Source organism: Thermobia domestica, chromosome 5 (genome assembly GCF_964235325.1).
Source record: "Thermobia domestica chromosome 5, izTheDome1.hap1.1, whole genome shotgun sequence".
Classification (NCBI taxonomy): domain Eukaryota; kingdom Metazoa; phylum Arthropoda; class Insecta; order Zygentoma; family Lepismatidae; genus Thermobia; species Thermobia domestica.
The window spans coordinates 319,548,765-319,572,647 of record NC_137458.1 but is presented as its reverse complement, the minus strand read 5'-3'; the positions used below and the strand labels follow the sequence as shown (position 1 = coordinate 319,572,647).

The window sequence follows — 23,883 nt, the reverse complement described above, 5'->3', positions numbered from 1 at the left end:
AGTTCGATTATTTTTATTACCTTTATATTTCCCCTTCCTACACACACCTAAAGGTACTAACGAGTCCTACCCCCACCAGAGACTGAACTTGGAGATAAATAGTATCGCAACTGTTGCCAATTAAGTTAGATTTACGTATCTTTTAAAACTTTTTTTCTACGACATGTACTTCACTGGCTTATACCTCATATTTAAGCACAAACTTAAATGAAAATTTTGTAAGGTTTTCACTTGGCAAATAATAAATGTGTCTTTTGTAGAGGGCGTAGAATGTTAAGTGCGTACGTACCCTACATTGGATGTACCGTTAAGCATTTACTACTTACATCTTATTACATAAATAACAGGAACTCTATTGCCCCACTATATCGAAATAGTGTCCAAGTACAACCTGCTCATAATTTGATATAATCCCCCTCCGGCCCAAAATTTTCTGGAAGCTACAACTGACGCGAGGAGTAAGCGCTCCAGTCGAGTATATCACTCACCTCCCGTTGTTTATAGAGGTTCATCTTATACCTCCGTGGAGTTCCTGAAATGTCCTCCAAATAGAAGAGAGCGTGTCCAATGGCGTCGTATTTCCCTTGGAAATCAGCGTCGAACACTGAAATCCTCAGCACCCTCCCCGTGGTCTCCTTTACCTGGAAGCAGAAGTCTTCTTCTACAATGGGATGTAAACTGCCATATTGGACACGGCTCGTCTGCACTCGTGTATCCGCAGGAAGAATACACAGCTTCACAACCACGTCATAGATGTAACCATTCCCTCTCGGAGGCAGATTTTCCACTCTAGCTATGTGCACCATTAAACTGGAAAACAAAATGGGAGTCACTATATAACATTCACATAGGTATATCACAATTATTGTGTAAATTATTCGTTATTCATATGATTATTTGTTTATTTGCATAAATTGTTTTACATTAAAAATAACAAACATTCTAAGAATATTTACAGTATTTGCCGCTGTATAAGATGCATCCTAATTTATTTATTTAATTTTGAGGGAAAATATCCAGGGTCCATGGTATACCATTGTCCATGATTCTAGGGTGACCATATATATATATAAGCGATCGGGGTCCTCCGTTATGAGGCTAGAGTATTTCGTCAAATGCTGCATATTAAATGAAATCCTGGATCCTGACTCTGTCATGTTATTTGTATTGTTTCTATTCTGCCAAATATTTTTCCCCATACGAGTAATAGGCATAACAAATTTTACCTCACTTTAATGAATCAACTTTCCTAACTTCCCAAAATTCCTAATAAATGTTAAATTCCTACTTCAGATTATTACAAAAGCTGTCCCGTACGAAGATCACTGTCCAACCGACGCGATCACTATGCAATCTATGGTAGAGAAATGGTACACGCGTTTTCTTTTCCCTCGCCTTTGTATTATAAAAAGTTTCTATACATGTTTATGTGCATTGTACTATGAATAAGTAGATGTCTCTAATATTAATCCTTTCTCTATAACTTGGATCTCCTGCCCAGAGCAGCGCGGAGGCCTTTGTGGTTGTTGAATAGGAATCTTCTGCCCAGTGCAGCATGAAGACGGATAGGAACCTCTTGCCCGTAGCAGCACAGAGATGCATTAGTATCTCCTGCCAGTGCTGTACGGAGATTGGTAAAATTAGAGAATCTCTTCTGCCCAGAGCAGCTTGGAGAGAAAGCTAGGAAATGATCAGCTGCAACTGATGTCTGCTCCTTGACGTGCTCTTTTATAGCCAGTTTTGGAGGCGGGGCCTGTGGAGGGGTTCTAGAGGTCTCTTTGTGATTCTCCGTTGTCCTCCTCGTACTTCTTCATAGAAGCGTCCGTTGGTAATATCTGCTGGCCGGTGCAGCACGGAGATAAAATAATAACCCCTTGAGTATAATAGCGGAGAGGTAAAGCTAGAGAATCTCTTCTGCCCAGAGCAGCTTGTAGAGAAAGCTAGGAAATGATCAGCTGCAACTGATGTCTGCTCCTTGACGTGCTCTTTTATAGCCAGTTTTGGAGGCGAGGCCTGTGGAGGGGTTCTAGAGGTCTCTTTGTGATTCTCCGTTGTCCTCCTCGTACTTCTTCATAGAAGCATTCGTTGGTAATATCTGCTGCCCGGTGCAGCACGGAAATAGGATAATAACCCCTTGAACAGAATAGCGGAGAGGTAAAGCTAGTGAATCTCTTCTGCCCAGAGCATCTCGGAGAGAAAGCTAGGAAATGATCAGCTGCAACTGATGTTGTCTGCTCCTTGACGTGCTCTTTTATAGCCAGTTTTGGAGGCGGGGCCTGTGGAGGGGTTCTAGAAGTCTCTTTGTGATTCTCCGTTGTCCTCCTCGTACTTCTTCATAGAAGCGTCCGTTGGTAATATCTGCTGGCCGGTGCAGCACGGAAATAGGATAATAACCCCTTGAACAGAATAGCGGAGAGGTAAAGCTAGTGAATCTCTTCTGCCCAGAGCATCTCGGAGAGAAAGCTAGAAAATGATCAGCTGCAACTGATGTTGTCTGCTCCTTGACGTGCTCTTTTATAGCCAGTTTTGGAGGCGGGGCCTGTGGAGGGGTTGTAGAGGTCTCTTCGTGATTCTTCGTTTTCTCTTCGTATTTCTTTGGAGATGGTATCCGTAAGCTCCTTGGTGAACCTGGGCAGAAACATATGTGTTTCTTTGTGAATAGAAAGGGATATTCCGATATTAATTTTAAAAAAATACGAAGCAAGAAACACACATATGCACACAAGCAGAGTTAACAATGCTTAATTTAAAGTGGAATCGCATACGCATCTGGAAATGTCTATATCACATATGCGACTAGAGGAAAGCGAACATATTAGAAATCGGTGAATCAATGAATTGCATTTAGTTGGAAAGCCATTGCACATCGTAAGGATACAAGGAACGCATCAAACAACATAGAATCGAGAATACTTATTGAAATTCAGATAATCAAAATCCCTGTATCGGCGTATAAGACGCATTCCATATTTGGATTCTCAAAGAAAAAAGAGTGTCTTATATACTAGCAAATACAGTATTTATTTATCAAATTCCAGATATAGCCTGGAAGGCCATTTCCCATTACAAAAATATCAATAATGGTAAGGGAAGTAGAAAAAAATCAGCTGAGCCTATATTTAATATAACCATCCCAGAATTCATCTAATGGAATTCAGGGGAATAAAACCCGCTAGGATGTAGTTGCACCAGAGACCTTTCCACTGCGAAGCGACCATATTAACCACTTTCCTATAGCAGCTCAGTAAATATACAGGGTGTACTACCTATTTCACCCAGGAGTGCCGTTGTTTATTTGGGGGCGCTGATGTAGTCAACATTGAGTCATGCGCTGCCTGTCTCTGTATTGGCGAGTGTTGCTAACGCACAATATCGAAAACGAACTGAACAAAGCGTCACGTTCCAACAAAAGGTCCGGAACATGTTATGAAACATGCTACATTTTGAAACTTTATAACATACTCCTAAAAACATGAAAAATTAAAAAGTTGTAAGAATTTGTCTTGATGGTTTTAGGAATCCTGCTGTAAGCACTTAGGCATCCTAATGCATCCCTTTGTTAATCCTGTTGTAAGAACAGCACAGTAAGAAAATGTAGAATTGTGAAGGATTTATCCTCATTAGTGGCGTAGCTAAGGGGGTTCTAGAGGTGGCTAAGCCCCACATAAATCCAAGTCTAATTCCACGTAGAAAAATCAAAAGTTAAGAAAAAAGAACTCATGGAAAGAACTGCCAAAGATTATTGAAGTTTTACCCAATACAAATTGCATACCGTTCGACAAATAATTTCATCTATACTAAAAACAGAAATGTGAAACCTTACATTTCATATTTCAGTCTTTATTTATTGCTGTTTTCTGGTTATTGTTAGTATGCTGGACCAGGGATTAGGGTGCGAAATTGTCCCAACCTAGGTGACGGGGAAGTGGGGGGAATGTTTCTTCTCAAATGGAAATAAAGTAGAAATAACATTTTATGAAGTTTTTAATGGGCGAGATTCCTCCAACCCTCTCGTGAGTTTGTACCTTACCCGGGGCCCACGACCCCCGTCTATATTCCAGTAGGCTCCTATCCTCCCGATATTCCCCGTCGCTCCTTTAATAGGTGGTGTTCCATACACTACACCACGGCGGGACCCTAGCCCCCTCTAGGCTTTAGTGCTAGCTAAGCAAGAGACAGAGGGACAGTGTTCAAAGAAGTGAACAGGTAAACAAAGCTAAAATAGTAAAATAACTCGCATACAGAAGCATTGCATACTTCCTAATGTGAAATGTATGTCCCAACGATCAGATCTGTTGCTAATTTTCTGCAGATTAGCAAAAGAAACAACAATCTCTTGCAGGGGCGGATCCAGGGGGTCGATCAGGGCGATTGCCCTTCCCCCAGAAGAGGACACTTTTTTATTTTATACATAAATAAAACCCATCCCAGAGTTTGAAGCTCTTAAAAGTAGCTCTAACTAGCAGTATTACAACCTCCCCCCACAAGTCCGTCCTGGATCCGCCCCGGGAAATCAGGCGTAAGCCTGACAACCCTGTAACGTGAGGTCTCGTATATCATGATCTGCAGAGGTCACGTGGTTGCACATAAGCACGTGGTTTATGAGAACTGTAATATCTGATCAACACCTTATAGTGTCCCGTGTTGTTTTATTTTCGCTCGGGCAAGAGAAGGAAATTAGATTGATTGACTTTGAGTTTTACGTCCCGTTCAGCAGCGAGGCTATATGAGACGTGGACCTACTGATTAACGTGGAATCCGAACCACATGAGCTCCCGCCGTTAATCGAACCCGGGTCTACCGCGCCAAAGACACAGAAGGAAATTAGAGGAAGAGTTATTGTGACGTGTACTCTATTTTCTTGTTTATGTTTCAGTGTTTTATGCACACTTTATTTCTCTTGTTTATATGACTCCTATTGGCGTGTAAAATTTATTATATCATGTGTCTAGGAAAACATGTCATAACCCTATCTTGGATGCAGAACGAAATAAATAAATAATTTTAGGAACCAGCTGGGTTTTCTTCTTTTTCGTAACAAGTGCGATGCATTTTGCTCCTCATTCTCACTAAGCTAAAGAAGGAAGGATCACTTTTCTTCGAGGTTTTATCGTGAGCATTTTGTTCTTTCGTATTCAATGGAGTTACAGGTTTTCTAGTACATTGCGTTCGCAACCGTCTCGCCTGTCGAAAGGGGAAATTGTTGAGATAACAAATGATTCGGACACTGATGCATACGAAATACAAGCAGATTATTTTTCTGACGAAATTTGTTATTGATAAGCGAATGGGAGAATCGCTTTTGCCTCCAGTAAAGAAAGGAAAAAGACTCGTAATACAGATGAAGAATTAGGATGGACTGAAAATTTGCAACCATCTCAAAAACCTGAATTTTGCAGAATTTCCGGTTTCAATCCCTCCCAAGTATTTACTGCTATTCCTATTTATCTTTCTTTGATTTATTTTCTTTATTTCTTGACTATGATGCTAGCTATCGTAAATGAAATGAACAGGTACGAATCTCAATAAATTGCAAAGAAGCATCCCGAAGGTGCTTTGAAAAAATACTCTATATTTTCTCTGTGGAGAGACATCACTCTTCCCGAGTAGAATGTTATTTTGTTAGCACCTATTCAGCATGCCGCTATCTAAACCTAGTTCCATTTGGGTATTTTTATGTATGGTTTAAAAGAAATGATTTTATTCCACGTTACACGTTTATTAGAATATCAGCAAAATGTTCTTTAAAAGTATGACGTCATCACACCCACCTTCCTGTGCACAAGGCATTTAAATCCGTTTCTACATGACAAATGGTTATTCTTCTTTCAGGAAACCAAATTTTATCTTTCTATGTGCATAATTAAGATTTCAGTAATTTTTTTCTAACTCTCAAAAAACCCCAGGACAAGGGGAAAATGAGGGCTGAAATTGTCCAGGATTGAAAGTGTTAATTCGAACACTGGCAGCAAGCCTCGGCTTGCGAGTTCTGTGACTATGACAGAGAAATAGAGAGAGAGAGAGAGAGAGAGAGAGAGAGAGAGGGCGGGAGATAGATAGATGGATAGAGATAGGCTTAGAGAGAGAGGGAGGGAGAGTAGTTGAAGCAAACAATCCTTGTCACTCACATGCCCATACATATACTCCTACGCTAACTTAAACCATGCTTGTTTCCACAAAGAACGTACCATGTTTTCTGCAGAAACGTACTGAGTTTTCAACACTGCAGATTACTGAATCACGAGTGGGCTGTCACGTCTTAGCTGCGTTCTGTTTACATCTTAGTTCTGTGTTTTGCCACCATAAACAACGGCAATCCTATCTGAAATGGGTAGTAACTTAATTAGTGTAACAAACGTCGGGAGATGATTCCTGACACCGGCCTGAGATAAGCTAAAAATGTTTTATGAACAAATTGCAATGATGACACTGATATTCAATACGTAGTTTTTGACTTCATACCCAGAGATGGCGCTTGTGTTTAAGACGCTACAGTGCAGGAGTGCGGTCATTGTTTTGCGAGTGTTGAGTAGGACACGGCTAGGACAAGCAGCAGTGGTCGACTACAATATGGTGTTATTCAAACCGCGAACAGGCCAACATGCTATTCATTTATAGTTGTGTAGATAGCAATGGATGTAAAGCAGCACGACTCTATCAAGAGTGATTTCCTCACAGCCACCAACCATCATACAGAAAGTTTGCAGAAACTTATCTGCGCGTGTGTGAAACAGGAACCGTACTACCGGCCTATGGATGCTGGTAGACCCTGTCGTGTACAAACACCTGTTATGGACGAACGTGTTAGAATCTGTGGACAATGAGCCAGGTAAGAGTACGAGCGAATAAAGGCATGAAATGACGTATTAGTAACATGACTGAGTGGTGTGTGTAACATGACTGAGTGGTGTGCGTAACATGAAAATACCTTGTACTCATATCAACTGCAAAGGGTACACGGACTGACAAACGGATTTCCAACCACGTGAAACATTCTTCCACTAGTTCATTCAACAGACCACTACTATCATGCTGTTTCAGACATAAATACTTTTCACTGACGAATCCACGTTTGGATGGGGTGATATTGTAAACATGCATAACATACACACATGGGCAGATGCACATCCCCATGGTACAGTTGTCACTCATTATCAACGCCGATTTAGAGTCAATGTATAATGAGGTATTGTCCATGACTAACTGATCGGTCCATACATGCTACCCCGAAGACTGAATGGAGCACAATATTTGACCTTCCTGCAGGATACACTAATCGAATTACTGGGAAATATTCCTCTAACAATTCGCCGCAACATTGGTGCATACATGATGGAGCTCCCGTGCACTTTAGTGTGAATCTCCGCCGGTGGTTGAACAACAACTTCCCAAGACATTGGATCGTGGTGGCTGTCCAGTGCATTGGCTGCCCGGTCTCCGGACCTGAATGCATTGAGTTTTTATCTGTTGGGACACATAAAAGTGTGGTGTATGCTACTCCTGTCAACGATCTCAACGACTTAGAACAATGTATCAATAAAGCTTATGCAACTGTTGGCCATGAGCCAGATATCTTCGAAAAGGTTTGCGAATTCATTATCCTTGTCATGCACGCATTGCTGTCCATGGCGGACACTTTGTACATCTCCTGTGATGTGCCCGGAAAAAGTCTCTGTACAGCTACGAAGCATTTACTGTTCCCACGCTTGTGGCCCTCGCTGACTCTGCCAATATGCCCAATATGCTATATATTTATAGGATAGTTTGTGCTTATCTCGGTGTCAGGAATCATCTTCAGACATTTGTTACAATTATTAACTTACACCTTATATATTGTAATAATACAAGAACATGACTCTGTTTAAATTTTATATATTTGTACCTGAAAAAAGTTTTCACTGCACTGGCAAATTAAGTAATTCTTCTGGGGCTGGTATCTTAATGACGCGTAGCGAGTCATTAACACTCTCGCCTTTGGTGCGAGCGGTCCTAAGTTTGATTCCCAGTAGTAGAAATGCTGGGTGGAAATGGTGTAACAGCTTTTTCAGACCAGCTTTTCCTGAGTGAGAGATTCCCTGAGTGACATCATACTGGAATAGTCTATGCCCATGCAGTATGGATAAGAGACAACCTGTCTGCTTCTACTAATTTTGTAATACAACAACATTTAAACCACTCATATCTGTAAACGCTGATAAATATTCTTCATTATGTTCGTCCATACCTGATCATTTTTTTTTTATTACAACGGTATAACAACGGTACTATGCTTAGAGATAATATGTCACGTAAATGAAAGATTGGGAATTGGATTTTATAATGAAGATGAAAAGATGAATGAATGAGATGAAAGATCCGGAGTTCTAAAAGGGGATAATTTAAATTTCTAACTAGACCGGTCTACACATTGACCTGAAGGGTCTCGGTTATGACCGGGTGTCTCGTTAGCTGAAGGCTTACCAAATTGAGACAAATGAATTAAAACATGCCAATGCAAGGCTATGTGTGGGAATAGAATATTAGCTTCCTTTTTCCTCAAATGAACCTCTTTGAGAAACAAATCAAAATATGGTTTTGCTTACTCACGTATCTCTTGGCTGGATGCTGTCCAATGAACTGAGCTAACTGTTGACACTGTTGTTGTTGGAACTCATACGACGCACTATGCACTTGTATTCGGTTGTTGAGGTCCTTAGTTCAAACCCGCCGGGAAACTGTTCCTCTTCTTCTTCCCTTGTGGCGTCGCCTCGTAGACTCACAGGGCCTCGCTACTCAGCTTGGAACCTTCTGGTTCAGGGTTTGAACTTGGCTGGCGGCTGTCCTCGTCGTCAACCTCGGCGGAGCTGGACTGGGTCTGTGAAGTCCTCCCTGGAGGTCGTCTCAGGCAGAGACGTTTCTGGACACTTGGACGTGGGCCGGATGAGCTACTTGGACCTCTGGTGCTAGATGCTACATCACCGAAGTATTGGCATCGGGTCCTTTCTTTCGGCGCACAGAGCGACGGCGTTGACACTCTATTCACTCGTGTTGAATTGGACAAGTAAACTTTCTAAATTTGAGCTTATATATGGATAAGCATCCTAGTTTATTTATATGGGTTTTAATTTTAAGTCGGTGAAAGTGTGTTACTGTGACATCCGTGTACCTATTTCCGGAATAACAGTCTATTCTGGAATCGCAAAGGATGCTCACAGTTCCAAACAAGAAGTGTTAATTTCTTAATAATAAAAGGTGTTCTTTTTTTAAATAAACTTATAATTTTGCCCATTCTGGTTGCATGTTCGCTACATTATGTATGAATCGAGTAACTCTAAAACAATGTTTGAGATCTAAGACTTGGATGAACTAGCGTTGACCGGAAGATTCGTAAGATTTCTCATCTCGTCTCGAAAAAGAAACGAGAATTATCACGTTTCTCGCATCATCTCCTGGGGAACACGAATCATCTACACGTGGTGTCAAAGTTCGGACCTTCACATCGCCAGTGGTACTCGTTACCCTTTCCCAAATGGTGAGACACCTTGCTATTAATCACATTGGATTACATTGATATGAATACTAGTATTTTGCAACTGTCGTGTTACTTACCTCTTACTTTTCTTGTAATAGCAGGCTGTGAAATGTACGATTCCAAATGGCAGGTCCTTCAACTGATCTTTGGGATCTAGAAAGTCAGTAGAAGTTTGTGCAGCCTTCATAATGGCCAGAGACTTATTCATGAAGTCAGACGCACCCTCGCCTGTCGTTTGATATAACGCCAAATTAAGACCAAGGTCTCTCGCCATTTCTTCAGCTGATTTCTTGGGTTTCTCTTCTGCATCGCCCATGTGCAGCATACTCTGAGCCCTGGTCCACTCAGCCACGCGGGACGTCTCCGTTATATTGCTCACATCAGCGACTGTTGTCGCCCTCTTCATCCGTCTTAGAAAGGGGAACGAAGGGTTTGAGCCCCGATTGCCTGACGGAACATGGGCGTCGTCGTTAACTGCATTAAATTTGAGGGTCTCAGTGCTGCATTCGGGCTTGGAACCACTCTCGCCAAGCGGAGACGGATAAGCTTCTTGGTAGCCTGAGACAGGTCGACGAAATTTAGCAACTCCTACGGCAGTAAAAACAAGATATTAAGATACGCTACAAAATCACATAGAGGTGTACTGGAATGGTCATAATGAGATCGTAACAAGAAGTTGGAAAGATATATAAATATATACTTCCTATTTTGTCTTATAAGCAATGGTGCTATTCAGTCGGTTCGCACCAGTTTGCTAGATCCGGTTGTTAAAATATTTCAAGTTCGCAGAACCGTTTGTTATACCCTGATATGAGAGTAAATTTTACCCAGTTACACCCAGGAACAGTAAATTTTAGTTTAACTATCTTTCTTTTTAGAAATTCTAACAGCTACAAGATTAAACTTATGATCTCTCAGAACAAGCTGTAAGCGCTTATTTCTTAACCTCAAACGCTCACATATCGATAATGAGAACTGAATCAAATGAGTGTAGAAGTGAGGATTATTTATATTTGAAATGCATCCATATCATTATCAACAATTGTCGATCCATTGTTGGATTAAGGTTTTTCCAATACTTTCTGACAAGCATCGATCTTGGATAATTCGTTTCCAAGACATTCGTAGTAGATACTGCCTAACTTCGTCACACTATTTTGTAGTAGGATGTTGTGTAAGTCGCTACTTCTCACATGTGGTATCCAGTAAAAGATTTGCTTTCGTCTACCGTGCATGGTTTGTTCCCTAAGAGAGTTATATCTATCTATCTATCTACTCTCTCTCTCTCTCTCTCTCTCGCTATATATATATATATATATATATATATATATATATATATATATATATATATAAGGGCGGATCCAAGGGGGGATATAGGGGCTATAGCCCCCCTGACCCTCAGGTATACACTGGATAAAATGGACTTCAATCCTGTTTTACACTGGATAAAGCGGCAAACTATGGTTTAGCCCTCCCTTGATCATATCCTGGATCCGCCACTGTCGCCCACGGACCACAGAGCACTATTCTACAGGTCAAAATAAAGCGAAAATGTTATATGATGGAATTAACTCCGGGGCCTCCTTCGGCCGCTATGGGGAATCAAAATTTCACAATGTGGCAACGTCCCAGATTAACTTGGAGCCATTATTTAGCATTACTTTACGAATACAACAAGCAGTTAAATCGATTGCTACACTAATAAGTGATACTAGTGTCAATCAATATCGACTTTAGCTACCATTTGGAGAGAATCGATATAACTATTCGATAGATTGGTAGATCTAATCTATGGTTCTTTATTTGCGACGTTGCCACATAGTGCAAGTTGTCTTTCCAGACGAGGACTAGAAAGATAAACAAATATATATATATATATATATATATATATAGAGAGAGAGAGAGAGAGAGAGAGAGAGAGAGAGAAAGAGAGAGAGAGAGAGAGAGAAGAGATAGATAGATAGATAGATAGATAGATAGATAGATAGATAGATAGATAGATAGATAGATAGATAGATAGATAGATAGATAGATAGATAGATAGATAGGTAGAACCGGTTGTTAAAAATAGAATAACACCACTGCCTATAAACACATTACATGCTATTACTGTAATCTCTATGTGGTTATCATGAAAGAGATCATGAAGTTTGGAGAGCCCCTTAAGGATTTTCACTTTGATACATGGACTTTTTAAATTTTAGAGAATAACCTAAAACAACAAAGGAAATCAAAATTTTAGAAAATAAACAAGACAGTATTTAGAAAATGCTATTAAATAAAGTAAAAACTGTTCCGACACTGTTTCTCACAAGTTGGAAACTGTGTACGTAGTTAATGACATTATGAGTGTCATCCACCTATTGTTTTTTAAAAGAAAAAGTTCAGTTTGTAATTTTCGTGTCAAATTGGCACTAAGCAAGAATTACCATTATTCGAAAACTTCAACATTTGTTCAAATTATGAGTGTTAATTTATATATATGCTCGTTTAGTTTTCAAAAACCCAAATGTTGAAACTAATAAGTATTGCAAAATTCTGAATTGATGTCAAGCTAGAAGCGCAATTTTGAAATAGTTTTAATTTTGTGATTAAAGTTCCAGAACAAGAATTTCGCCTTCATAATCCTGCACAAAAGATTTCCACTATTTATTCTCTCAATTTTTGAAAGTGGTAGTTCTATAGATTGACATATAAAAGTTTTCTTGTTGAATATGACATATCGATTGTTCAATTTCATTTTAGTAGTTGATTTCCAAGAATAATCCGTTAAGTATCTGTAATAGCATCCAAATGAAATCATTTTATACTATTTCGCTCACTAAAAATGTATTAATTTCCCGAATGCTGAACGCCATATCTACTCCTATTTTATTTCTTGGTTTTAGAATTTTCTACAACTCGTGAGTAATGAAATTTTACAGCTAATAATAAGGATCATTACTCACTGTTAATAATGAAAGTGGTGAAAATGAAATGAAGCCTCAGTTATGTCCTTTACACTGAAAGAGATGGATGATTAGTGGATCTGAATCATTATGGAAGTATGTGTGGAATGATAATGAGGGAGGAAATGGAAGAATAAAAGAAAAGCCACGAACATGTTAATCCAACCACAAGAAAACATTGCCTGCGATTGAACCAAGAATTCCTGGCACCAGAGATAGGTGCTGCTGTTGCATGAAGATGAGAGTAGTAATAAAGAATGAACGCATGCCCTCTGTAATTACCTGGTTGTACTTTGCACATCCTCGTTGCATATGATCGAAGCGGCGGCGGTGGGATACTTATCACACTCTCAGAATCAACGCTGGAAGTTTCTCTAGCAAATGACGAGTGTTTTAAGTTGATTGGTCGCTGAGGTGTTCTGTCGTTAATTATAGGAAGTTGCTCTTCATTCAGATCACGCTCACCTCCCTGATGGCAATGATGATGATGATGATAATGGCGGTGATTTTGTACAGCCTCAGGGTTTTGACAGCTGGAATGTTAAAAGCAATACAAGTGAATTTAGTTTAGATACCAACTGAAATGTCAAGTTACCATATTCAGTATTAATTGTACAATATCATTAGCGAATGACAGGAAACCTGTTTAAAAGATGAGACATCTAATAATTGATAGTTCTAATTAAACAGAACAAAATGAAACGGACAAATATAAACTCTCATGCGTTATTTTCGACAAAATCAAGAACGATTATTCGTTAACATAAAAATGTATGGTAACCATGCCATCTATTAAGAGAAAACTAAAACTTAAGTATATCTTCATCAAACCCTTCCTTACGACGCTACTCAAATGAAAATACATATATTGTAAAGTTTTGCTAAGCAGGCAGAAGGTAGAGCAATCACCTCTACACAGGAATCATTTTGTTCCACTGCCAATTTTATTACTTGTTACAAGCAGAATGATACAATGTACTATAAAAGTATAAAATTCTCTAATAACTAGGAAAAGTAGGTGTCCCAAAGCCCAGCCAGCCTAAGCAAGGATCACCACAGTTTCACGCAAACTACGTGGGGTGGATTTTATAGGAACTAAATTTTCTTCTGCAAAATTATGTCCTTACACTGGTCTGCCATTAGGTTCTTTCGCCGGTAGAGAAAAGTTTTCAGTACAGTACAGGGTGTTCAAGTATTTAGCTTAAATACTCAGGGTCATCTGTTTGGTAAAACATATTTTACAGTATATATAGTTGCAAGTAAGAAGATACATAATATGAATTTTGTAATTTAAAATTTAAAAATACAGTATGATAATTAATTATAAAGTACTAATTTTATTTCATCACTTTCAGCCCAACAAATGAAATTCAAACAATTCACACCCTGGGTCTTGGTCATCAATACTGCGTCTTATTCTTTGTCTTGCACAGTCAAGTCTTGGTCCTGCATTTCGTAGTCTTGGTGATCTTTCATGCTATACAAGAGCCAAGAATACTCGCCTCATCGGTACAAATGAACACCAAGTGTGATTTTGATTATGGTCTTTCATACTATACGGAAAGCAAGAAAATATGCTCATTGCTACTTGGTGATCACCAAAACAAGGCCAAGAGCAAGGTTACTATGCACTTTGTCTTGCATATCAAATCATTATCTTGTTCTTGTATCGATGTTCTTAAGCTTGGTGAAATGAAATGAAATATTCAGTTTAAGGTCCCTTGATTCTGCACCGAGGCTAAGGGAGATGGTGACCATGAGAAATGAATGAAATGGTAGAATGAAGAAAGTGGGAGCAAAGAGAAGAACCCCGAGAAAACCCACTACACGGTGTTTCTCCACTACAAAGCCCACTTAGCACAAGCTGGGATCGAACCATGGACACCACGCACCAGAGATGAATTCTCTACCACTGAGCCACCGCGGCCCCGCTTGGGCTTGGTCATCCATATTCAATCTTTCTTTTGGCCTTGCTTAAACAACTTCTAGTTTTGTTCTAAATCCAGACTCCATATTGGCGTAGATATTAATATTACAGTCGATTGCTAAAATCAATCTTCCACATTTAAAAATTAAAATACACACAAGTACAAAAATAAGCATTTACCATAAAAACACTAGCTGCAAGTGTTCAAAATAGATTTATGGTTTCTATAAAATCAGTTGAAAATTGCTATTTTTAATTAGGCAGCTACTGAAAAACAGCAGCTTTCGACTCTAGCCGAGTTAAGAGTCTTCATCCCGGCGAAATTAAAATACCGCTAATTTTACAGTAATTATGTGATATCTTCAAATAGATCAAAGATAATTGAAATATGGAACAAGAGCGCCCTAGACAATATTGTTTTGCGTGAGGTACTGTTATCACAAGTCACCTAATGGCTTTCCGTTTTCAGCTGTTTAGAAACGCGAAAATAAATGCCGATTTTCAAAATGGCTCGAAATCGAAAGCAGATAAGTGAGTCGTGATAACGGTTTCTCATGTAAAACAATATTGTCTAGGGCGCTCTTGTTCCACATTTCGATTATATTTTATCTATTTAAAGATATCACATAATTACTGTAAAATTAGCGGTATTTTAATTTCGCCGGGATGAAGACACTTAAGCTCAACCTAAATTCAGTTGACCAAAGTGAACTGACCCGACTGACCCGACCGGAGTAGCCTGACCCGACAACTCGACCCGTTTGAGAGCACTAATGGAGCAGCAAGAACACTATGAAATATAGCGTACTGTTAATAAAACAATTGTAAAATATTTTGAAGACAAAGTAATGTTGGGGGGGGGGAGAGAGATTTATTTATTTATTTCATAAGGACAAGACAACAGGCTTAATGCCCACTTATAGTGTCGTATACATAATTACTTAACATACACTATTATACAGACATTGTATACATACACAAATATACTGTGCGTCGTCTAATTATACAGAAGTTATTAGCTGACAATTCCTTTGAACTTGTTTTCTGACATACTAAATACATCTACTACGTGAAATCTAATCATTTCGTTATATGAAGCACACATTCTCCACAGAGGAGACTTATACAATATGTCAGTTTTTTTTTTTTTTTTTTTTTTTTTTTTTTTTTTTTTTTTTTTTTTTTTTACAATAGAATGTCCCAGTGTTTGCTGTTCTAGCCTCACTTGTTGGGACACGTAATAATACTTCTGAAACTAATTCTGGACAATCAATTCTACTATTTATTATTTTAGTGTCAAAACAGTACAACAGTATTCTAATTTTGACCTCACATACGAAAATACGTATAACCGTATAAATGTTGATTCTTTGTAGAAATCCTGTCCTATCCTATAAATATGGATCTATATGGATATAAATATGGATAAGATTAACAATATGGAGCCACTACTTAGAAAATTTACAAGTGAAACCTAGTAATTCAGGAAGTAACATCTAACAAGTAACACTTCACATCGTTGCTGCCGGTCTGACGCTAAACTATACATTTTCGGAAAGCACTAGTCCTAAATAGGATAACTACACAGTGCGACGGTCAGACGTTGCCGCGTTCAGGACTTAGGGAGCGTCAAACATTAACATGGGGTTTATGAGAGTTACAGGAAACGAAGAAGAACACAAGGTTTGTGACGTTTGAATCGACGTTGTCTGATTGAGCACTTGTTTGCGTAAGTTAAAGGGTACAATCAATGTGCAAATCGTCGAACAGAGCATGAGAGATGCAAAGAGTGCGCTCACAGTGTGCACACTTGACGAACGGTAGTTCGCCGCACGTGAAGCACACGTCACCTTCGTCGAGGGAGTCAAAGCAGTACTCGTGCGGAGAGATCCACATTCCCGGCTCCTCGTCCAGATAGCCAGCCTTGTGGAAAGCGTACCGGATCAGGTTCTTGAATCGGGGTGCGCTGAACTGGTAGAGTGAAAACGACTGTAGTGCCAGGAATCGATCGCGATGCCAGATATCCATGACACTGTCCATGGCCAGTGTGTCGGTCACAAAGCGTACAAAGGACTTGTACTGACGGAAGAAATGCACATCTAAAGGCTGAATCTTTCCAGTGCAACCACCAGGAATCAGTCTCTTGTGCAACGCAACGTCGGCAGGCTTCAGTGCGTTCGATAGATTGTCGTCCTTGTTCAGAGTCCACGAGTCCAATAGCAAAACGATCTTCTTCCGATCATCAGGCATGCTTGGCCAGAACACTTGCTCGTAGAAGTCCTTAAGGTCGTCCCTGTTCATGTTGGACGTTTTGCCAGCAAATGATTTGATGTTCGGTGGATCTGCAGGCTTGTTTCCCGGAAACTTTCCACTTGGTTCCGACACCAGTACATACATCGGCCGCAGAATCTCTCCGGCCATGGTGATCACGGGCATGATCATGTAGCTGTGGGTTGTTGCGCTCATGGATCCCACAACCGCTCGCACGACTGTTGTTCCTTTGGTACGGAGAGTGCGAGTACTCTGCAACAACTTCTTGAAGCTACTCTGATCTGCATTGGCAACCTGCGTTGGTGGGATGCTTTCGCTTGCAATGAGCTCGCGAGTCGCTAATACGAAAGCATCAGCCTGCTGCTGCAAGTCCAACTCTTTCAGTTGCCAGGTCCTGCCGACCCTGTGGGTGATTGCACGGTCCACGATGTTGTTGCGCTTCTTGAATCTGTACACCCACGACGGTGATGCCTTGAACTTGAGACTCTTGTTAGGGTCCAGTTCATTAGCTGTTTGCCTAGCCCAAATTCGCAACGTTCGATCGTGAATGATAGCAGTGTGCTGTTTCTCCGCGAACATGCCCCGAACTGCCTCATTGATCTCTGCCATCAGCGTCTTCTTGTCATCTTTGCCTTGTGTTGCCCCAAAGTGACGTAGCACGCCAATGTTCCGAATATACCTGAACTGATTCTGCAGAGTCGAGTGGGTAGCACGACCGGTCTTTGTGTTCCAAGGCCTACCTGTTTTTGGATTTACCGTCCAGTAGGCATAGGCTTTTGCCTTGTACTCGCGCCACTGCTCTGGTGTCATTTTGGAGTCTTCTGGAGGCTGATCCTGGAACTTCGGCTTCTTCACAGGAGAGGGCAGGTATTCTGACGCTGATGAGCCAGATGCGGAAGACGTATGAGACTGCTGCGATGACGAAGGCATCTCTGCATCCTCCTGCTCTTGGTCTTCCTCGTCTCCAAAATCCATGTCTCCGTCCCCCTGGTCACCATCACTGTCACCGAAGCCGAGCGTACGAATCTCTTCAACGACTTCCATCCCGCTGGTCAAAAGAGACTTGATGTGTGCCACCATCCTTTGCTCTTCCAAATTTGGATTGCGCTCATTTGTCCCGATCTCGGCCACCAGAGCCCAAACGACCACTTTCGGATCCATCTTACAACGCATACCTAAAAAACACAAAAACAACACAAATGTTAGCACAGAGTACAAATGCAAGACGAATTAGCATGAAATAATACGACTGCTACAACACAAATGTTAGCACAGAGTTCAAATGCAAGACGAATTAGCATGAAATAATACGACTGCTATGGTTACTCTCATAAACCCCATGTTAATGTTTGACGCTCCATAAGTCCTGAACGCGGCAACGTCTGACCGTCGCACTGTGTAGTTATCCTATTTAGGACTAGTGCTTTCCGAAAATGTATAGTTTAGCGTCAGACCGGCAGCAACGATGTGAAGTGTTACTTGTAAGAAACCTTTTACTACAGGGCCACACCTATAGGTAAACTGATAAGATAGAAATTGTCTATGTAGCGGCATTACCAAGTAATGCACAATGAACAAAAGCAACTACACGCAATGTAAAATCTCTAAGATACAGCCTGACAAGCTGTCGGCACAATGAAAATAGAACAAATGTACGATTTATCCACGGGCGTCTCTGGCGGGGAAACGAGGGGGCTCGTCCCCCAATATTTTGAAGTACAAAATATTCAATACCGTATTTTATTCTAATTTAATTTATTTACTAACGACAGAATAACATACAAATAATAATAATTATATTTATTAGGAATATAATATTCAGGCTGTGAAACAATTATAACAGAGTACTTGATATACATTAGGTGGTCCTTGAATGTAAGCAGAAAGGCAACAAATGTGATCGAAGATAATAAACAGATTGGGCTAGGCAGTACCATTTAAATTACTTTCTTTGATGTCCCTCCAAATTTTAAATACCAAAGACGCCAGTGGATTTATCTACAAGGAAAAATCATTGTCTACTTTGAGAATAATGTTGATTATATTGGCGCATTTAGTTTTCTTATGCGCCTGCCCTTTAAAATATACGTGCATATTTATAGTGGCTACAAAATAGTATTGTATTGCATTGTATTTATTTCGTCCTTTTTTCATACATTTAGCACTGCATTGCAATGCATATGAAGTGGACACGTCATTTATATATAAACAGAAAAGTAAAAAGAATAATAATAATGAAAATTACACATACTGGTACTAGGTTAATAATTAAGCCTTACATCTTATTATACATTACATTTTGCATGATATTATTAAAAATAAAGTAAGAGTAATTATTACTTGCATTGTATGTAGAAATCCTTGAAGATATATCAAATGCTAAAAACAAGCAACGACACTGGTCACTGTAGATAATGTAGGTTTTTTGTTTCTGTTAGCAATTCATGTATTACTCTATCGAGTAAAAACAGTGTTGTAATAAATATCTCTGTAGTTCTTTCTTAAATTTAGCAAGAGTCCTGAGTCTTTATATCTTTGGGAAGTTTATTGTATAGCATTATACCCACGTATTTACACCCTTTTTCATAAAATCCGGTTCTGTGTTCTAGATACAATAGAAAAGTTTTGTTTGTTTTTGTATAATGATCATGCTTTTCTTCTACCCGCGTAAAACACCCTCTAGGTGCCTCTTTACAAATATCAGTAGATTTAGAATATACAAACAGGGTACTGGGCAAGGATGTTATAAATAGAGGATCTGCCCATATGTATCTTCATCCTATTAAATCGATGAAGCCAGAAAACAACCGAGCATCGGCACGTCTGATTGGCTACTCTCGTTTCTGCCATCGTCTGATTGGCTACTTTCTTTTCCGCCATGATTGTTGGCTCAGAACATTGCGATCCTATTGGGCGGAGTGGGCAGAGTAGGGGTGGCGAAACTGTGACGTATGGCTTCAAGATTTTGTTGTAAGGGCAGATCCTCTATTTTATAACATCCTTGGTGCTGGGAGTATAGAAACAAACAAACAATCAAAACTAAAAACAAACGGCACTGCGCTTGTAACTATATGCGTGTTGAGAATTTTCAACCTAGACCCATTTTTGATCGGTTAACATGCATTGGACCTTCCCTTGTGTTTCCTATTTACTTTAAAAACACACACCGACAGTACAAGAAAACGTCCAATTATGAGTAGTTCAGCGTAAGTTTTAAACAGTAATTATGTAGGCCTACACATTTGCAATGTAATGTGTGATACTTATGGTACTAAATAAAGCTTTTTCAGAATTATTTAAATTTAATATCCGATAATAAACAGCTAAGCATATTTTCACACTTATTGTAACCTCCAAATGTATAAATAGTCAAAATCTGCGATATCAGGGGAAAATTTTCACTTTCAATGCTTGACACATTTTAATATACATAATTATAATTTTATTTACCTAGCTGCATGCTTTTTCTATCTTTTTGTGCTTACATACATTAGAAATCTTATCCACTTGTTTTTACACATACAGGTGTTTCTTTTACTCCAATGTTTGCAATCTGGAAGTTAACATATCACTGTTTTCGCTTTGTACTTAAGATCTTAGGCATGTTATTTAGAAAAATTGTGATTATCATGGCAACAAGACGGATCTGACGTCACACTATTTCAGTCTATATGGTTAGACTAATGAGATACAGGAATACCCCAACATTGATTAACTCTTAAATATTAATTTCTGCTTATCTAAAATAATATTATACAAAGACGAGATATACTGGTACATCAATCAATAGATTAGATTGAACCAGTAACGTAACTAAAGAGCCGGCAAACGGGGTTTGGGCCCCGTGCGCGGATTGGGGGTGCAAAACTGGGTAAATATTTATTTTTACTATAAGGCAAGGAAAGGAGTTTCAGCAAACTAAAGATCATAAAAGCTCAGAAACTTAACAGAGCAAGAACGATTTACCAATCTCAGGATCATTTTCATAGAGCATCAAAGCTATCTTCTGAGGACAATTTAAAACACATTGAAGCCAAAACAGTCCGCAAAGTTAAATTTTAGTTCCAGCTTTTTGTTTTCGTTTAACTTACATCTATATAAGAGATTTGCAAAATGCCCAAGTATAATACTCGAGACAACAGCTTGACTGTTTGTCATAATTAAATATTCTAAAGCAACAAACTTTTATTTTATTGTACATATATGCACATCCCTATGTAATTCCAGAAACATTGTAATTTGCAGTCATTATGATAAGACTATAAGGATTTGTCAAGCATGTTACTTGGCAATCAAATATTAATTAGTTTGGTGTTTTATCTTGTACTAAAATTTAAATTCTGTACCGCAATTTTGAAATCAAGCTTTATCACTTGAATAAAAAATGAAATAGGAAAATTACAGTGTGATGCCAATATCAAGTGTAGTCGGGGAGTGTTTTGGTTTGGTTGCTAAGGAAGGGGGGTTGCTAAGGCGAGTTCTTGCTACAGGCAGAACTAGAGGGTGGCCAGGGAGGGCCGCCCCCTAGAATCAAAGCTGGCCCTCCCCAGAATTTTTCTACTGGACGAAAATAATGTTATTAGTTTACCTCAATTTACGCTTAACAATTTTAAAGATGCTTGCATTCGACATATTTAATAGTGTATATACTCGTCCCGCATTGGCGTAACTATTTTCCTAGGGGGAGCCACGGCCCCTTAGTTCCGAAAATTGGAGGAATCTTTTAGAAGACCTTGTTATAATGCTTATATATATATATATATATATATATATATATATATATATATATAGATAGATAGATATAGATATATATAGATATAGATATAGATATATAGATAGATAGATGACTCCCCCTTTCCCCGCACATTATAAGCTCTTCAAGTTATTTAGTTCTCCTAACACGAGAATGTCATGTAACAGTTCAGTGAAAATATATTATATCATAAATTTGCTTAAAATTGTATATTTCCTGTAGTCACTTGCTATTAAATAACTACCTCAAATCTACTCTAATTATGAAAACTCAATTTTCTATTACTGTTTTACTTGTGCAATTCTGAGCGAAAGTACATTATTCGTAAACGTTAACTATTATGTTCTCACAAGGAAGGGACAGGAACCTGTCATCCGGACATGGAAATCAAACCTAATCCATTCGATAAACATAACAAAGATATGTTCATGCATAAAAAATTAGGTGTCATGGACAACGGAGTAAGTCCCTGGGTCCCATTAACCGTTTTAGTATAAAGAAAATCGTAGACTCATGTTGAAATAGCTATTGCGTCAACCCTGTTCATTGAAAAGTCATGGTTTGTAGTTCATTCTCTTCAGCATGAAACAAGCTTTCTAGAGGTGCTATGTATTGGGGTCCATAATGTACTTAAACAGGGAAAATCGGGAGAATGTGAGGAAAATTCCCTTCAGAAATCCCTCCTATCAACTTTGACCCTCTGGAGTGGTCCCGGGTAAAAGTACTCAATCCAAATGTATTTCGAAAAATACTATAGGGAATAAGAAATGAATGTACCAAGTTATGCATTGGTATACAAGCTTGTTCCTCATATCTATCCTGTCTATAGGGGCTATAGACCCCCCTTAACGCTCAGGTATACACTGGAAAAATTGGCTTCAATCCTGCTTTACACTGGCTAAAGCTGCTAACTATGGTTTAGCCCCACCCTTGATCATATCCTGGATCCGCTACTTTATATATATATATAAGCATTATAACAAGGTCTTCTAAAAAGATCCTTCCAATTTTCAGAAATAAAGGGCCTTGTCCCCCCCCCCCCTAGGAAAATATCCTAGTTACGCGAATGCAGGCGATAACCTAGTAACGTTAGCGTCGCTGGATCGAAGTGAACAAAATCACATACACGATGACACATTCTTATGCGTACTTTCCGAGAAAAAATGAGGAAAACGATTTTTTATGGCGTTAAAAGACTAAAAGCAATGTCATTCGCGAACGATGACTTTTGTGATAGACACAGAGTTACGCAGCTATGGACCGCATTTGATCACATATTCAGTGGAAACATACAGATACTCTTTGTGCTACCATTTTCCCCTAAGTTAGCCATTTGAATTAGATCGACATTTGTATAAAAAGGACGAGAGTGATTCAAATGAAAATCTTAGTTTTTTTTATGTGGAAAATAAAAAAATGAAATGAAATCTTTGAGTTTTACGTCCCATGGTATGAAAAATAAAGAAATACGTATAGAAAAATCATATATATATATCTTCATTTTCTGACGTAGTGTTTAAGATGTGCTGTCTACTTAGTGTAGGGCATTGGAAGTACGTGGATACATAGTAAGAGAAATGTGTTTGGTTCCGACTGTAGCCACTGACGCATCATAGTTTTCATTGCTTCGGAAATGTTTTACCGGTCTGAAAACATTAAAATCTCTGGGGTCTACATATAGAACGGGTGTTAAAGACACTCAAAGTAGGTACACTTATTTTTGAAAACCGTTATATTAGAGATGCTACAGTCTCTTCCAAGACTAGAGTTAGTTAGTTATACTAATATACTAATAAAAATAATATAAAATTCTTACATGTTTAGAGAATCTTGAACCCTTCTAGCAAAATCTGAAATGACGCTATTGATACCACTTGGGAATAACTTTTGTCCTTAAGTTTTGCACACTACTGTGTTTAAATATTTTCAAAAAAATCGGAAGTATACGACAAACAATATCAACAAATATGCTAATTCGATTTTTCTATCACACAAAACAACAGTTTGCAGCACAACAGCAGTTACTTGTTTGAAAGAACAAAAAATAGCCAAATATACAAGGTGTTTCAAAACAACACCGACAACGTTCCGGAGGTGATTCCTGGCACCAAGACAAAAAGTGTAGACCAACCTGGGTGCACAAATGCTTCCTTTCGGAGTTATAGACTGCCGAAAACATGAAAAAAATTAACTTTAAAGGTCCATAGTTCCAATACTATGGAACCTACCATAGTCGAGTCAATAATTCACGTAGGAATAATATGTGCGCAATCCAAAAATACATGTTTTAGAATACTGAACTACTTATACAACAATTTATATACAGGGAGTTAGGCTACGGGCATATAACTTGAAGCACTCATTAACTACCTCTATAAAATTGTTGCGGAAGTACCGCAAGATTCTGAAACGTGGATATTTGGATAGGGCACATGCTAGTTCAAGTGAAGTCTTGACCTAACTACGGTAGGTC

At 39.0% G+C, this 23,883-nt stretch overlaps 1 protein-coding gene across 2 annotated transcripts in view; it reads right to left on the bottom strand.

The window, feature by feature from the left end:
* LOC145686817 (uncharacterized) overlaps positions 1-23,883 on the bottom strand; it is a 59,114-nt gene that overhangs the window by 11,436 nt on the left and 23,795 nt on the right. For both annotated transcript variants that reach the window (XM_081760526.1, XM_081760525.1), the window contains exons 3-5: positions 12,742-12,992; positions 9,589-10,099; positions 489-810 (exon numbers count right to left, since the gene is read on the bottom strand). In XM_081760526.1, the coding sequence (XP_081616652.1) occupies positions 489-810; positions 9,589-10,099; positions 12,742-12,992 (1,084 nt within the window). The remainder of the gene's footprint in view (positions 1-488; positions 811-9,588; positions 10,100-12,741; positions 12,993-23,883) is intronic.